Below are 17,831 nucleotides of genomic sequence, written 5' to 3' on the forward strand. Positions count from 1 at the left end.
TTGGTCCTCTATTTATGGCGGACAACAAGGTGCTTGCTAATTGGCTATCGGTTCGCGCTACATTGCTCTCGCAGAATTGCATTTGCAACCGTAAATAGTCAAGGTTTAACATTTATCATCGTCGTCACTGACCTGTTTCTGAGCGGATCAGAGAGGAAATTTTGCTAACACACCCCACACTGCAGAATACTTGCTCAGAATAATTTTTTGTGGAGACATGTAATCGGGTCTTTGCTGACTTTGCCCACTTAATTGGTATTTGTGTCCTGCTGTTAAGGTACCGTAATTGCCGGCCTACAGAGCGTTCCTGGTTTCAAGCCTCACTGAGTACATTTACAAGGAAACACTATTTGGTCCGACATATGCCGCAAGTGCCCACATTGAAATCCACATTGAAAAACAAGATATTTACAATGAAAGACGGTACACAGAAAGAGTTTAATGCTAATGCTAGCACCGCGCTAGTGCTAACAGGGCCAGTTAAAATAAAACTTACTGGTAAATATCACTGAGACACGCCAGCAACACGCTAGCACACCGCTAACTGTAGCGCAGCGCTAACAGTGCCGTTAAAAGTCAGTTGCGGCTTGTAGGCTGGAAATTACAGTATATACTTTATTGTTTCTGTATCCAGTCGCTGGTCAGGTGTAAATTACAAAACTTGAGAAGCAGTCGCGGGGCTGGCTCGAACAGCGCCCTGTTCGATGCCCATAGGTGGCCCGCCGAGGTTGAAATCTTCACTGATCCCGGAAGGAATTCCTTTAGCAAGTAGCAGAAGTCACAGTTACCAAAGAAACGTCAGAGGGAGGAATTTATGTACACGCAACGCTCCTCCTGCTTTTTTAAAAGTTGAAAAGGCAAATGTGCGCTCCCCTCTAAAACTGCGCTAAAAGTTTGGGGGTTCTTTATCAGCCCGTGCCTCACCCTTCCGTGGAAATCTCTTTCCTCCTTGGCGGAGGTCAAAGCGTTGAGCCAAAGTTGAACTGGAGACGAACACAATGGCTCGACCTCCGCTCGACGCGGAGGTCGCGCTCTGCCTCCAGCTCTCCGTTAGCACGGCGGCCATTGTCAAGGCGTCGTTGAGCAGACGACGGCGGACAGTTTTGGAAGTGGCGCAACGCTCGTCAGCACCCCAGACGTGCGTAGCCGTAGCGTAGCCGCCGGGTGTCGCGCGCCCCCCGCGACCTTGCCCCGACGGACGCAGATGTCCGGTGCAGCGGTCGGGAGTGTTACAATTCTTCACCGGGAACTGAGGAAACACCGCCCGCGGTGTTTCTCTCCTTTTGGTTTCAGTGCTTTTGGCAGCATTCCGCAACCCGTCCTACACCCCCTCGCTCAGCACCCTTTTCTATTCACATCAGCTCTAGAAACACCCGAGGTCGACATGAATATGCAAATGTGACAACTCTTAGTGGGAGTCAAGCAGTCTTCGGGGTTGGCCCCCTCACCATCCAACCTCCCGTTCCTCCTAATGTATTATTTTTACGACTGTGTCGGGCCCGCTCGGTGCAGCTCCACAAAAGGAAGGTGGGAAAAAGAAAGTTTGGCTAAAGGAGCCTTGAGTGGAGTCATTTGCAGCGGAACCCGAATGGCAGGTGCGCTTTTTCAAGCGGAACCCGGCTGACTGCTCCCAAGACCCGCAAAGTAAATCCCGGCGAACGTGGAAAATGGCCCGAAAAGTTTCCTCAATAATGTAGAGTACATCAGCCAGCCGATTCATCGCAGTGATTGCAGCCAAACTCGCTGGCATGTCAGAGTTGATCGAGACTCAAGAAAATCAATGATTGATATGATTTTTAAGAGACGCAAAGTCAAATGCAGAACATTCTCACTTTACGAGGGTACCGAAACGCAACATTTCTACGCCACGGACAATGCACGAGAAATTACTGTTCTTGGCTCGATGGGGGACGAATACGCGCAACAAGGCCCGCTCGGTTATCGCCGACAAAGACGGATGCATGCAAAAGTACAAATATTGTCTTCCTAATGCGCCTCATCATCATATGTTGTCCTTTTGCATGTTATCAAGCTTGTACAAGCATCCAACGCAGCGATTGTGTCCTGTTTACGCTCGCCTTTCGCTATCGCGCTGACCTTTCCCGCCGCGCGCCGCTCTTTGTTATCGGGCACCTTTTGTCCGACCTGGACTTTTATTCCGTGTCCCTGTCCCCCGTGCCCCCCACCCCCCGCCACCCTCTTCCATTGTTCCAGGTGGATACCCTTCGCCATGTTATCAGCCAGACCGGCGGATACAGTGACAGCCTCGCCGCCAGCCAGATGTACAGTCCACAGGGCATCAACGTAAGTACGCCGGCATGGAAAGATGGCGTGCGCGTGCTGCCACCGCGCTCGGTTCGTCTCCTGTGCCACCCACCGCCAATGCCCGCCCCGACGCTTGCACCGCCAGCCACTCCCCCCCCCTTCCGCTCCGGCCGTGCCCTGGGTGGCAGGCAATGAGGCAGCTAGCGGCCTGAATTCGCTGGACACGCTCCGAGTCTGTCGGGGGACATTAGCGTTAGCGCGGCACCTGCAGTGGACGGGAACAAGGACACAGGTGTCATCCGAGCACAACAACACACTTCTGCCTTGTCAACCCGAGTTCAAACCCCCCCCCCCCCCACCACCACCACCACCACCACCACCACCACCACCGCCGCCCCAGTCCTCACGTCTAGAGGCTTTACAGTTGCTAATTATCCGCGGCGAGGTTTTCTGTTTATGACAAAAAAATGATGCAACTACTGCTGGGTAGAATTTCCACAAAACTTTGCAGCCTTTAGTGTAAAGCGAGGATTTCATTAAACAGTAGTGCTAATCTTCATTATTTAGTAATAGTGTGGTGGTTGTATTATTAAATATGTAACCCATGCTGCTCTGGCAGTTTAAGCGTGCCATATTGTCAGTTCCATGATGTGTGGCTGTTAAACGCATACCGAGCGAGGCGGCGCCACTTATGGTACGACGCCGATGCTGTCCTAGCGAGCCTGCTGCCCTATTAGTTTGCTATCGTAAAAAAAAAAAAAAAAAAAAAAAAAAACAGATTACCGTGATTTCCGGCCTATAAGACGTGACTTTTTTCACACGCTTTCAACCCTGCGGTTTTTGCGGGGATGTGCCTAATTTCTGGATTTTTTTTCTAACGGCCGCAATGCGGCACTCGAGCGGAAAAGTCAAGAGTGAGACCGGTGGAATATACGTGCCGACGAAGTGACTTTTACCGGTCCGGCCCTGTTAGCGCTGCGCTAGTGTGTTACTGCCGTGTCTCTGTGATTTTTACCGGTATGTTTTTTTGTTTTTTAACTGGCCCTGTTAGTGTGGCGCTAGTGTTAGCGCGGTGCTAGCGTTTGCGTTAGAGTGGCGGCGCTAGCATTAGATTAAATCTGTGTACATATATCTCGTGTTTCAATGTGGGCACTTGCGGCTTTTACACAGCTGCGGTGTATGTATGTACCGAATGGTATTTCCTTTGCAAAAGTATACATAAAATAGCGGAGTGGCGACTCCCACGTGGGTCCCTGGGCTCTGTCTTAGGCGCCCTCTCCCCCACCCCGAAATGCAGACGTCTGAAAAGGTGAAAAAGAGTTTAATGCGACTCTCAACGATTCCGAGCGAAATTCCTTTCAGTCTTGGTTACATGTTTTCATGACTTATCTTCAAACATATTTAATACCTTTAGAAACAAATCACAAAAACGACTCGACTGGGTCTTTAAAGAAGACACATTTTGAATTCAAAAGAAAACAGTTCCCAAGACTCTTCGCTAAAATGTCTCTCAAAATGTCATTCTTTAGTCAAAATGCACAAAGGGAAAAGAATTATAGCACACTTAATATCCACTCGTCACGCTCAAATTTCAAATCACTTGTTTTTGGGGTGTGTGTGTGTGTGTGGGGGGGGGGGGGGGGGGTCGGTCTGTGTCATGCAAATGCAGAGTACAGCTCGTGTGTTGCCATGACAAACGGACCGCCGCAGAACTCGGGCGTTGTGACAAAGCAAGCCCTCTCAATCTTGCGAACTTAGCTTGTCACAATCGGGCAATTTGTTTTTACTCCGAGACAGAAAGAGCCCATTAACAAAAGATTTACTGGGTTGCCGTTTCATTTTCACACTTGATTGGTGGCCAGCCACCCCAGAGACCCGCAATTTGCGTACAAACAATTAAAAAGTCCATTTTCCATAATATGTCTCCTTTAAATACAGTGAAGAAAATAAGTATTTGAACACCTTGCTATGTTGCAAGCTCTCCTATTTAGAAGTCATGGAGGGGTCTGAAATTTTCATCGTATTTGCCTGTCCATTGTGAGAAAGATAATCTAAAAACAAAAATCCATAAATCACAATGTATGATTCTTTTTAATGATTTATTCGTGTGATATAGCTGCAAATAAGGATTTAAACACCTGTCTATCAGCTAGAATTCTGACCCTCAAAGACCTGTTAGTCCACTTTTAAAAGTCCACCTCCGCTCCATGTCTTATCCTGAATCAGATGCACCCCCATGCTTCACAGTAGGGATGGTGTTCTTGGGACGGAACTCATCATTCGTCTTCTCCGAACACGGTTAGTGGAATTGGGACCAAAAAGTTCCATTTTGGTCTCTTCTGACCACAAGACTTTCCTCCGTATCATCCAAATGGTCATTGGCAAACCTGAGACGGGCCTCGACATGTGCTGGTTTAAGCAGGGGAACCTTCCGGGCCACGCGCGATTTCAAACCGTGACGTCTTAGTGTATTATCAAGGGTCACCTTGGAAACGGTGGTTCCCAGCTCTTTTCAGGTCATTGACCAAGTCCTGTCGTGTAGTCCTGGGCTGATTCCTCACCTTTCCAAGGATCACTGAGACCACCACGAGGTGATATCTTGCACGGGGCTCCACTCCGATTTGAGATCGACCGTCATGTTTATCTTCTTCCATTTTCTCATGATTGCTCCAACAGCGGACCTTTTGTCACCAAGCCGTCTTGGCAATTTCTCTGCAACCCTCTCCAGCCGTGTGGAGTTATATAAATTTGTCTCTGGTGTGTTTGGACAGCACTTTGATCTTAGCCATGTTACAAGTTCGAGTCTTCCCGATCGTACGGGTTGAACAAGTGTCTTTATGCAGCTAACGACCTCACACAGGTCCATCTGATTCAGGATACTGCATGGAGTGGAGGTGGACTTTTCAAGGCGGACTAACAGATCTTTGAGGGTCAGAATTCTAGCTGATAGATGGGCGTTCAAATACTTATTTGCAGCTGTATCACACAAATATATCATTAAAAAAAATCATACATAGGGATTTCTAGATTTTTCTTTCTAGATGATCTCGCTCACAGTGGACGTGCGCCGACGATGAAAATGTCAGACCCCTCCACGATTTCTAAGTGAGAGAACTTTCAATATAGCAGAGTGTTCAAATACTTGTTTTTTTTCACAGTAAATACTTAGAGGCAGCACGGTGCATCAGCTAGTAAAAGCGTTGGCCTCACAGTTCCGAGGTCCCGGGTTCAATCCCGGACCCGCCTGTGTGGAGTTTGCATGTTCTCCCCGTGCCTGCGTGGGTTTCCTCCGGGCGGGCACTCCGGTTTCCTCCCACATCCCCAAAACACGAAACATTAATTGGACGCTCTAAATTGCCCCGTCGCTGTGATTGCGAGTGCGACTGTTTGTCTCCATGTGCCCTGCGATTGGCCGGCGACCAGTTCAGGGTCTACCCCGCCTCCTGCCCGTTAACAGCTGGGATAGGCTCCGGCACTCCCGGCGACCCTCGTGAGGATAAGCGGTGAAGAAAATGGATGGACGTAAATACTTAGCTCGTCCTTGGAAGGCAGTGCTCCGACTTTTCTAGGTCTTAACTAAGGACAGTAATTTTTTTCTTCCGGGCCGGGCTGAACTGGGCCGGGGCGAGGCACGGCGCGGTCTGGTGTGGCGCGGCGGCGGCACCGGAGGCGGCGCGTTAACATGTATATCCACAGCGACAGGCGGCGCAGAGCTGAACAGAATCAATACGACAGTGGCGGGGACGGAGGGAGCGAAGCTTTGGGCGAACAGTCCGAGCACATTGGCCCGATCATTCATCTGCACCAACAGCCGCACTGACAAGGCCGCAACAGCCCTCTCGCGCGCGCGCTATAATAAGAACACGCGCGCTTGCGACGTGCAACAGGCTCGACGGGGCGTCCCGCACCCCCGAGTCTCGCCCCACCCCCGCTGCAATTATTTACCAATCATAGCAATAAAAGCCGACGTCTTTGGGTGGAAATATGCAAAAACGAAGCTAACTAGCGCCGGCTTTGCCCATAAACAAACGTATTGGAATACGGATCAAAAGCTACACAGTTTGTTTTTTTTGCAGAGTCGCGGAACAAAGCTTGTAATTTGTCCCGATTCGACGTCAAGGATACGTATGCAAGCTTTTTTGAAAGTGCCTGGAGGTAGTTTTAAAATCTAAACTAGGATGTTAGTTGGAGATGACATATCGTGTCCTTGCTCATTTCATGTTACGCCACGTGAGCCAAAACAAAACCGGCAGCCGCCGTATTTTATTTCTTTTAACACGAGAACACGTCCCCAGAAAATAATACCAACGTGTAAAGTTGAAATAACCTTCAACTCCGGGTTCGTGAATTGTAAATATTAACGGTGTTTTATTTTATTTTATTTTATTTATTTTCAGTCTCGTCTTGCGTGTACTTCATTCAAATTGTATTATGTCATCTTACATGACAATTTTGAAATTATTTTTTTTTAAACAACTACTATTTGTGGATTAATTCCCTTAATTTGAGTAAAACAAAATGTATTAAAATATTTTTTAACAAAATGAAAAAAAAAAAGCTGAGTATTGTCAGAAATGCGACCCAAATGTATGATTTAATTGTATTTAATTCCAATCCTGTTTTGTAAAAAAAAAAATAAAAAATAACTATGCTCTTTTTTTATGCTAAATATATTCTTCATCATTTACAGCATTTTAATTTTGAAATAAGAAATTTGGACAACAATGTTTTTTTGCAATACTATATTGTACTCTGAGCTCTGAGAAAAATCATTTTCCACTCATTTTGTTCCTCCCAATTTCAGCAGTACAACATCTTTGCAACATTCCATCCTATTCACGGGCCGATGATTTTTCTTTGTATAATTTTATGAAGCGCTGCAGAGTGAGGACGAACGTTCTAAATTCATACGCCGACGCCGTTGTACTGTAGTTTTGGTCGTCGTGCTCCTCCTCCTCCATCGTTGAACAACAATCGTTTTCCCCCGCAAATTGCCGGTGGGCGTCGCCGCTTCTCCCGGAGAGCCAAGAAATGTTTTGTCCCCCCTCCGTCCGTCCGCCGCCCCCCACCCCCCCCCACCCCCGTCTTCTTTCTCCCCCTCGCCGCCCGCTTTTGAATGACATGACGGGCGGCCTTTACGCTAAATAACAGGCTTTGCGAAATAAGCGGCGGCTGAAAAAGCGCGTTGCCATTTTCCCTTTAATAGTCGAAATCGCAATGGATGTCGCTAATGGTCCTCGACCGACCTTGGAGACGACATTGAAAGAGATTTTTTTTTTTTTTTTATTGTTATTGTTATGTGGTGTTCTTTTATTCTGACGCGTATGAATGTGCGTGCGTATTTTTTGGGTTATTCTCATATGACGTTCAGGGGACGATTGGGACGCTGCTATTTTTAATGGAGCTCTTTCAAAAGGGTCATCTTTGCGTTTGTGTGCGTGTGTCTGTTGTTGGGGGAGATACAATTTTTCCTTTTGATGTTTTTTTTTTTTTTTTTATCTGGGGATGTTTGATTTCATGTATTCTATCAATTAATATATTTTCATCATATATCCTTTTGAATTGTGCGCTTTTGTTCAAATATTTGTATATTGTATTTTTTGGTTAGGGTTATTTTTGTTATATTTACATATTATTATTATATATTTATATTTGTATTGTATTATATATTTATGTATGATTTTTCCTATATTATTAGATTTTTTATTATTACTTTTTTATTACACATATAAAGCATTCTAAATATGTATTAGTTACATAAACAAGCATATATGATATCATATTGTGTACTATAGTAGTTTATAGTATGAAACAGTTGGGGTTTGTGCAGAGAATATTGCAATTTTTAATTTAGACGTCAGTGTTATGGGCGGCACGTTGTCTCAGCTGGTAAAGCTCACAGTTCTGAGGTCCCGGGTTCAATCCCGGACCCGCCTGTGTGGAGTTTGCATGTTCTGGCAGCTGGGATAGGCTCCAGCACTCGCCGTGACCCTCGTGAGGATAAGCGGTGAAGAAAATGGATGGATGGATATTTTGTTATCTTAATTTTTTTCAGTATTATTATTATTATTTTTTATTATTACTTTTTTATTATACATTTAAAGTGTTCTAAATATGTATTACTTATATGAACAAGCATATGTGATATACTATTACATAGTATTGTAGTATATTTTATGAAAGGGTTAGGGTTTGTGCAGAATATATTGCAATTTTTAATTGTTAGATTTCTTGTTTTTATGAGTTGCATTTTGGATATGGATACTTTACAAAATTAGATTTTTCTAACTCATTCTATTGTCACAATTTTTTTTAACTCCCCTTTTCCATTATCTTACTTTATCAGAAATATTTCCACTCCCCAAGCAAAATGACCGCTCCGATTGCGGTGACGTCGTCAAAACGTTGCTCGCGGCGTCTCGGGATCGATTTTTTTTTTTTTTTTTTTTAATTATTTTTTTTTTGGTAGCGTGATCTGGTGATCGTCGCGATACGCACGGTCCTCGTTTCGCTCTCGGCCACCATGTCAAAAGCTGTCGTGCGTCTTGTTTGCAGACAAACGGCGGCTGGCAAGATGCTCCGACCCCTTCATCGGTGACATCACCCACGGAAGGACCCGGAAGCGTTCATTCGGACACCTCCAACTGAATCTTTCCGGCGCGCCGCCCGTCACCTGTACAAAAAAGCAGAACTGACCTTCACAGTATTCAAAACAAAGGAGTCCGCCGTGACGTTCCGTCCGTGGGAAAGCCGAAAAAAAAAACAAACGAGAAAAAAAAAAAAAACAAACAATAGCGTTTCCTCTGCTTGGACATTTGGGATACAAACAGTGAAAATTGGAAAGAAATCAGCGGAGAGGTTTGTACAGCGTTCGCACGTTCGATTCTGTCCTTTCCTCTTGGGAGGGCTGAGCTTCGCTTACGATTCGACCCCTTTTCCCGCTTCCGACGCGGCCGACGCCCAAAGTAAATAAACCCCCGGCGTTGGTCGCTTTCAGTCGGCGTTCTACCTCTCAGCCACTCAAAAGACGAAAGGAGAAAAACGTCCGTGACCGGAATTTGTTTTGTAAAAAGTTGTCTTTGCGAGCGAGAGGCACATCTTCTTACTTATTCTACATTTCGTTGTCTCTCACTTATTCTATTCTATGGTACGCCATTTTAGACTAATATTGCTCAGTTGTTTACAATGTGTGCTTGATCCGACTATGTCCTCCCTCCCCCAAACCCACCTCCACCTGTGTCTCCGGCGTCTTTGAACCCAGTTTGTGTCGGGACATGTCCGCCTCTAAGGTAACCCTGTGAAGTATGTTATCCGTAAAAACAATAAAGAAATACTTGTCATCACGTCGGCCGAGCTTGACATGATTCGTCGTCGCGTCCGACGCGGGGGCTTTGGGTCGCTCTCGCCGCTCCGTAGACTGGCCACATTCCCCGCCTCCTGCCCGTTGGCAGCTGGGATAGGCTCCAGCACTCCCCGCGACCCTCGTGAGGATGAGTGGCAAAGAAAATGGGTGGATATACATCTACACGGACCAGTTGATCCACGTTCCTACCCTCACCTATGGGCACGAGCTGTGGGTCGTGACCAAAAGAACAAGATCCCGGATACAAGCGGCCCGAATGAGTTTCCTCCGCAGGGTGTCCGGGCTCTCCTTAGAGTTGGGGTGAGAGGCTCGGTCATCAGGGAGGGGCTCAGTGTCGAGGAGCCAGATGAGGTGGCTGGGGTAACTGATCCGGATGCCTCCCGGACGCCTCCCTGGCGAGGTGTTCCGGGCACGTCCCGCCGGAGAGAGACCCCGGGGACGACCCAGGACACTCTGGAGAGACTACGTCTCTCAGCTGGCCTGGGAACCCTTTGGGATCCCTACCGGAAGAGCTGGAAGAAGTGGCTGGGGAAAGGGAAGCCTGGGTATCCCTGCTGAAGCTACTTCCCCTGCGACCCGATCTGGAAAAAACAGTACAAAATAGATGGATGTCTGCATGGAATTGAGGCTACTGCAAAGTGTGTGGTCTCAAATCCGGTTCAAGAAGTTCTTCGGTTATCACGTAACTCAAATTTTCAATTCAAAACGTGCTGTACCCTGTGATCAAGCTACGCCAACGCAGTCGTAAAGTCGTAACTACATTGTTGTCATTTGAAAAGATGGCAGTGCTAATGCTCCTATCAAATATTTTTTAAAAATGCTAGATTTACAGAGTGAATATCGAAATCCCCACAAGAACTTGGATCACAATATTCTGAGGTCCATGGCGATTCTCACCAGGTGGCTCGGGACCCAGAAGTGGGTCGCGGGCCTTATTTTTTGGGTGGTACTGTCAAAGACCATTTTAAACAAAATCTTCTCGCCTACGTTATGACTTTGTTATTGTAAAATTCCCATTTTTTTTTCTCATACTTTTGCAACAACAAAAAAAAGGAAAAATAAGCATAAAAATATATTTTGACTTGTTTAAAAATGATAACAAACTAATGTTCTAATACTGCAGTTTTATTACGGTACAGTACTTCATTTTTGTCACACCACAACTGTCTTACAAGCCGTAGTCTATTCTCCTAATCGTATATTACGGCTTTCTTGCAGAATTATGATCTATTTCTCATCATATTCTGACTGAATTGTTGTAAATTTGACTCTACTGATGCAAAATGATGGAAAATAGATCACAGTTGTGACTTTCCTAATGTTATAACTTTGTCGTTGTCTTTCTGCTAACGGCACAAGATTAATTGTAACATGACTCTCCATATTTCATCATTTTTTCAAAAATAGTGCCGCCCTAATTTCACAGCTCTCCTCAAACCGCGCTTGTGACGATGCCGAAACACTTGCGTGTCCGCTTCGAGAGACGCTCCTTTGAAAGTGTGCCGTCGCGTATTTGAAATACTTCGACTCGCGCCGTCGCACGGACCGAGGGGAAAGTTCACCGAGGACGTCGCTAACCGAGTTTGCGCTCGACGACACGGGCCGCAATCTGTTTAAACGGGGAAGTCATTATGTTAATGGGGTCGCGCACGTGAACGGCAGCGCCAGCCGCGTGCACGTTCGCCGCCGAAGGGTCGACTTGCTCGCGGCACTTTGATGTAAGGAAAAGAAGGGGGAAAAAAAACCCAGCATATGTGTCCCGTCATATTTCATATAGTTGAGGCCTATTGTGTCTTTTTGTGATTGTGGTATGCAGCGGCACAATTGGCAAGCACCGAAACACGTAAACCTGTAACTGATGACCGTTTTTTCCGCACTATAAGTTGCACCGCATTATAAGGCGCACCATCAATGACGGGCCGATTTCAAAACTTTTTTCATATATAAGGCGCATAGAATAAACGCTACAGTAGAGGCTGGGGTCACGTTGTGTAGCCATTAGATGGGCTGCGCTAAAGGCGCAATGTTGATCCATGTATAAGGCGCACCTGATTATAAGGCGCGCTGTCAGCTTTTGAGAAAATTAAAGGCTCTTGGGTGCGCCTTATAGTGCGGAAAATACGGAACTAAGTAATTTTGTAACACTGCATTCCAAGAATAAAGCGGAGAGAAAACAAAATGGAAATTTGACCTGTAGCAACTTGAAATATAACAATTAAAAAAGGTCTTAATGTTACAAGAACAAAGAGGAAAAAAATGTGTAAAAAATTTCAAAGCCATCATTTATATATATACACACAGGGAGTCCTCGGGTTAAGACGGTCTCGACCTAAGACGTTTCGACTTTACAACGCCCGTCGCCGTCCGCCATTTTGTCCGGCTAACGCTTGTCCGTGTTTGTGCGCCGGGAGTATTTTCGCCTTTTTCGCCCTCCTTTCTCGACATTATCGCCCAAAATAAGAAAGCTGCGTCTTTTAGCAGTGCTTCTGCAGCCAAAAGAAAATCCATTACCATGGAAACGAAGCTCAAGATCGTAAAAAGATCAGAGAAAGGAGAGACACCAACACCACCAAGGCTTCAGTCGGTTGACCGTGGAGACAATTATTAAAAGACAAAGCCCGTATTTTAGCGCACGTGATGAAGGGTTCCGTTCCTCTGGCGGATACGATGATCACAAAACAAAGTTCTTTGAAACTTTTCGAGATGGAGAGGATTGAGGACCAGATTTCTTCGCAATAAGCTAAGCACCGCCTCCCCTTCTTCTTCTTCTCTATCCACCTCTCAGCAGTCATGCTAAGTACGTCAGCTTGTTTATTTTAATGTATTTGTTTTTCATGCAAAGTATTTTGATGTAAATTCTGACTTTTTAACGGTGGGATCCGACTTATGTCAAAATTCTGGTTAAGTCGCTCCTGTAGGAATGGCTCTCAGTCGTAGACCGAGGACTCGCTGCATCTTTTTCTATATTTGTTGTGTGTGGACTGCTAGTTTGTCAACGTGTATTTGTGTGTGCCGTTTTGATTTCTTTAACGGGCTTCTGGACACATTAAATAGATGACGTGATCATACGTCAGCATTTTTCTAGTTTCTGGAAGTTGTAAAGAATATTTTTGCCAAATTGTAAAAGCAGCAAAAATACTTTTTCACTTTCTTGTTTGATTCTTGTGGGGAAAGAACGATTCTTTTCATCATACTGTAATTTACTTCACTCCACTTTTCACTTCTTTTTTTGCACTATATTACATCCAAACATGGAATCGAAATGTAAAATCCATTGAAATAATAACTTAGTCCAAACTCGAGGTCCTGTAGACGTCCACCAAAGCCTTAGACAATTTTAAGCGGCGTACACACTTGCTGATTTTGACCTTCTGAACCGATTTCCGCCACTTAACAATATCTATTTTTTTTTATTAGTAGTAACAGGACGCGATTGGGGCGGCACGGTGGTTCATTTGGAAAGCGTTGACCTCACAGGTCTGAGGTCCCGGGTTCAATCCCGGCCCCGCCTGTGTGGAGTTTGCATGTTCTCCCCGTGCCCGCGTGGGGTTTTCTCCGGGCAGTCGGGTTTCCTCCCACATCCCAAAAACATGCAACATTAATTAGACACTCTAAATTGATCCGAGGTGTAGGCTCCAGCACTCCCCATGACCCTTGTGAGGATAAGTGGCTAAGAAAATGTATGGATGGACGACGCGATTTGCTGGATTTCCGTGTGCCGCCTTCAGTCAAATCAATACCTTAATTTCACTAACATTCAGGCTTTTTTTTCCACAAAGAAAAGAATGCAAGCGCAAAGCGAAAACGGGATCCGCACCGCAGTTTCACGAGGTTCTCCCTTGCCCCGCCCCTCCGCGGCGTCTCACGCTAATAGCTTTGGTCATTTTTTTTTTTTTTTTTTTTTGTGTAAACCCCGCCAACAAAAACACAAACAAACAGTGATGAAACCACAATAACGAGAAGGCAGCACAATAACGGCCACATCCTTGCCAGATCCTGCGCACGGCGAGGCTGACATTATCGGCCGGGACAGTGGCGTGTCCGACAGAATTACTTTCAGCGCAAGTGAATATTCATAATTGGCCCGGCGACGACGGGGTGAGGGGAGAAGGTAGCAGTTGGCGCTGAAGTCTGCAGACGGTCACAGGCCTTGACTGCTGAGTGAGTGTGAAATGCCAGAGCCAGACTGCTGGCCCGCGCCCCGAGGGGGGCCGAGGAAGCCCGACCGTCACGGGCGTCAAAAACAATGTGACAGGGCCTCGTCCCGAGCCGTCTCCCGGCCTGCGTGCCACGCGGCTCCACGCGAAGGCGCAAAGCTTTTGTGTGCCTGCGCCAAAAACACCTTCACCCGGATTTTCATGACAATTACGCATACACAGACTTGGATTCTAACCAGACAGGTTGAAGGAAATGTAGCTCGTACAGTGTTTTTCTACCTATACTCATAGTAAATATACTCGTTTTATGTTAGGTGTTGCAGCCCTGGTGAAGAAGCTATCGACGGCCTTGACGTTTTCAGACGGGCTTTTCACTTAATCAGACGCTGCGTGCGCTCGTCAAACACGACCAAAACCGAGTACAAATCAATGCGTCCGTTCCACATTTAAGATCAATTCTAGCCAAGCGTAGAAGTGCAAAGTAACTCGTGACGCCTGCTGGGGGCGCTGATCCCCCGTGCGAGATCTTAGCTCTGCTTCGACTTTCTGCAGCTAACGTTTGAAAATAAATGTGTAACGTGAATAGAATTACAGCTGCAGACAGATAAAGATCCCCCCCCCCCAAAAAAAAAAAAAAAAAAAAACAGGCCGTTACTTAGAATTGCATTCTGAGGGATGAAGAGAATAAAGTGATGTACTGTCACAGCAGATTAAAAAGCATGATAAAATAACAAGATATCCACGTATTACAAATAGTGCTATGGATTAACTAAGGATTGACTAAAAAAATAAAGTTCAGTCATCAGGACAAAAAAAATGTCACATGTAAAGTTGTAATATCGTGAAAAAAATTTTTTTTTGCAAGAGCAATGTCGTTATCCAAGAATTTTGTCATATTTTGATACTCAAATTGTAATTTTGCTATAAAAACGTAATTTACAAGAAAAAAATTAAAAAGAATGAACGTGATTACATGAAAATCATCCCCAAAACATGTTTTATTTTACAACAAATACTGTCACAATTTTACGTGAAAGGTTTGCCAATACAAAAAAACCCTGAGAATTTTATGACAATAAAGTCATATTTTTACAATGAAATATACAAATATTTATATAAAAAGTGAGTTGAAATATTACAAGAAGAAAAGTTATTATTTTACCAAGATATAATGCTGCATTAAAACTGAGAAAAAGCAATCAAAAAAATCATTATACTACTGGGGGGAGGGGGGGCGTAATGAGGGAAATAGACTCATAATATTATTGGAAAGAAATTCTCATTTTTGGAAGAAATTCAAATCTTCAAAGAATGAAGTCATAATATTTCAAATGAGATATGTAATATCATGAAAAAAATGTTTTGCAAGAGCAATGTCATTATCCAAGAGTTTAGTTATATTTTGATACTCACATCGTAATTTTACTAATTTACAAGAAAAAAATTAAAGAAGAATGACTGCAATTACGTGACAATAGTCCCCGTAATGTGTTTATTTTACAACAAATACCGTCACAATTTTTTGTGAAAGCTTTGCAAGTAGAAAAAAAACCCCTCATAATTTTATGAAAACACATTTATTACAATGTAGGAGCACGTATTAATATCAAAAGTAAGTTAAAGTATTACAAGAAGAAAAGTCATTATTTTACCAAGAAATAATGCTGCATTAAAACGGAAAAAAAGTAACCAAAATAAAAGCAAACATTATATTACTTATGTAATGAGTGAAATAGACTCATAATATTATTGGAAAGAAGTTCTCATTTTTGTAAAAAAAAAAAAAAAAAACATTATTTCAAATGAGATCCAAATCTTCACTTTACAGGAATAAAATCACTTGATAAACGTGAAATATCATGAAACATTAAAAGAATAATGTAGCATTATTCCAATGTTTTTTTTTTTCTTCCAAAAAAAAATCAATGTTGACCATGCAGTATCTTTCTGATATGAGATGACGTGAAAGTCGCGAGATGCCAACTCCAGGCCTGCAGCTCTATCTGCAGGGAGTCGTTGCTCACTGCACCCCGCGGCCCCGACGCGAGTGGACCGCAACAGCAAAGCAAGGAACGGGTTCTTGTTCCTCCGCAAGGTTGGTGGGATCACACTCATTTCGTGGCTCGAGCGCCTCCTGGTCGAGTTTGACGCGCCTGCGGTTCGGGTCGTCTCTGCATCTCGGCGGCGTCCGGCACTTTGCTGGCGATGATGATGATGATGATGATGATGATGAAGATGAACGCCAAGTGCACGTGACGTCATCGCGAGACTACAAGCGCCCACTGCTGCCGCAACGCATTTCTGCAACTTCCGCGAAGGCAAATTCAGGCATATGCATGATAACAATGCGGGAAATATATACATAAATACAAAACAACAACAACAACAAAAGCCTTACTGTGGCTCAGACGTGAGGTGAAGGTGCATTTTCATCCACTAGATGGCAATGTTACAAAACCTTTTCTTGTCGTTTTCCACAGGGAGGATGCATTTTTCTTCTTTATGATTTAAAATGCTCAAGGTTCCCATGTTCCGTGGCGTGAATTCGTCAAACTACCCCAAGAATCTAAATGCACAGGCCTATTTTTTTTACTGCCCCGGTGCAGCTGTCTCTTTTGGAGCTCTAAATCATCAAGAACGTGGCAACTAGATGCAAAAATAAAATAAATAATAATTTAAGAATGCAATTAATCCTTTTTTTTTTTATTGTAATGCGGAATACCTTTTCAGATGTTTACAACTTTGGTTTTCTGTTACTCTTGCGGTCTGACCCTGTGCTCACTGTTGAGCAACCTTTGGGTGCCATCTTGGTTTCAAGAAAGCCAAATGCAAACCGCATGAGGAAGAGGATTATTTCAACACCGAATGCAACTGATGATTGGACTGCCTTCCATTCATAAAGTTCATATTAGCCCTGTGGTGGGAAACCAGAATACTTGGAACATTGATAAACTTCTCCCACTTAATTCTAACACACTATGATTGCCAGGTCCCGTTTTTTACCGCACTGGATTGTAGCTCGCTATTTATTTGAGTTATCAGAGTTGGGTTTTTTTTTTTTTTTTTTCCCCAGCGAGGAAAAGTTTCAAGATAGTCGGAGGAGGAGCATCGTCCTCTCTTTGAATTGGAATGGAAGAAGTTTGCCGTTTTGGGACGTGCGCAAGTGGATATGAAAGCCAATGGAAGGATGGCATTAATATTGCAACTCCTATATTAGGAGACAGCAAGAGGGAGGAGGATTTGAGAGGACTTTAAATGTTTGGGAAATTATTCACAAGTGAATTTCTGTTGTGTTTTACATGTAGCGCATCGTATTTCAAATATAAATACCCCTCAAATAAGTCCAAACTCCATTTTTCTTTGTACTCACACACATAAAAATGTGTTGCATGCTGTGAAAATTGTTTTGGTGAAGGGTTGCGAAGGTACGGAAGTACGGAAGCGTATTGCTGTCACACACTCACACACACAAAAATCCTGTTTTTCGGGCTATTATTTTTTTCTGTTTTTCAGGTTAATATTTTTTCTGTTTAAAATTATCCCGAAAAACACAATTTTTGTCTGTGTGTGCGTGTGGCAGCAATATGCTATGTACTACGGAAAAAATAGTCAGAAAAACAAACACAAAAAAAATAGCCGGAAAAACAGGGAGAAAAAAATTAGTCCAAAAAACAGGGAGAAAAAAATGTCAGAAAAAAAGGGGGAAAAATATTAGTCCAAAAAACAGAAAAAATAGCCAAAAATACAGGGAGAAAAAAAATTTGTCCGAAAAAGAGAAAAAAAAATTGTGCGTGTGACAGCAATACGCTTCTGTACTACGGAAAAAAATGGTCCGAAAACCCCCCAAAAAATGGCCGAAAAACAGGGAGAAAACGTTTGTCCGAAAAACAGAAAAAAATAGTCCAAAAAAAAGAGAGGCAAATATTAGTCCTAAACACTGAAAAAAATGGCGAGAAAAACAGAAAAAAAATAACCCGAAAAACAGGATTTTGTGTTTGTTTGAGAACAATACCCTTCCGTACTACGGAAAACAAATAGTCCGAAAA

The 17,831-nt window shown here is 44.1% G+C and overlaps 1 protein-coding gene across 7 annotated transcripts in view; it reads left to right on the forward strand.

Annotated features, from left to right (window-relative positions):
* The window catches only part of LOC133510614 (pre-B-cell leukemia transcription factor 1), a 128,972-nt gene extending 119,364 nt beyond the window's left edge, over positions 1 to 9,608 (forward strand). For all 7 annotated transcript variants that reach the window (XM_061838710.1, XM_061838711.1, XM_061838712.1 and 4 more), the window contains 2 exons: positions 2,215 to 2,304; positions 8,821 to 9,608. In XM_061838710.1, coding sequence (XP_061694694.1) covers positions 2,215 to 2,304; positions 8,821 to 8,913 — 183 coding nt within the window. In that variant the 3' untranslated portion in view covers positions 8,914 to 9,608. The remainder of the gene's footprint in view (positions 1 to 2,214; positions 2,305 to 8,820) is intronic.
* Positions 9,609 to 17,831: the final 8,223 nt, after the last annotated feature.

Source organism: Syngnathoides biaculeatus, chromosome 13 (assembly GCF_019802595.1).
Source record: "Syngnathoides biaculeatus isolate LvHL_M chromosome 13, ASM1980259v1, whole genome shotgun sequence".
In the NCBI taxonomy this organism is placed as follows: domain Eukaryota; kingdom Metazoa; phylum Chordata; class Actinopteri; order Syngnathiformes; family Syngnathidae; genus Syngnathoides; species Syngnathoides biaculeatus.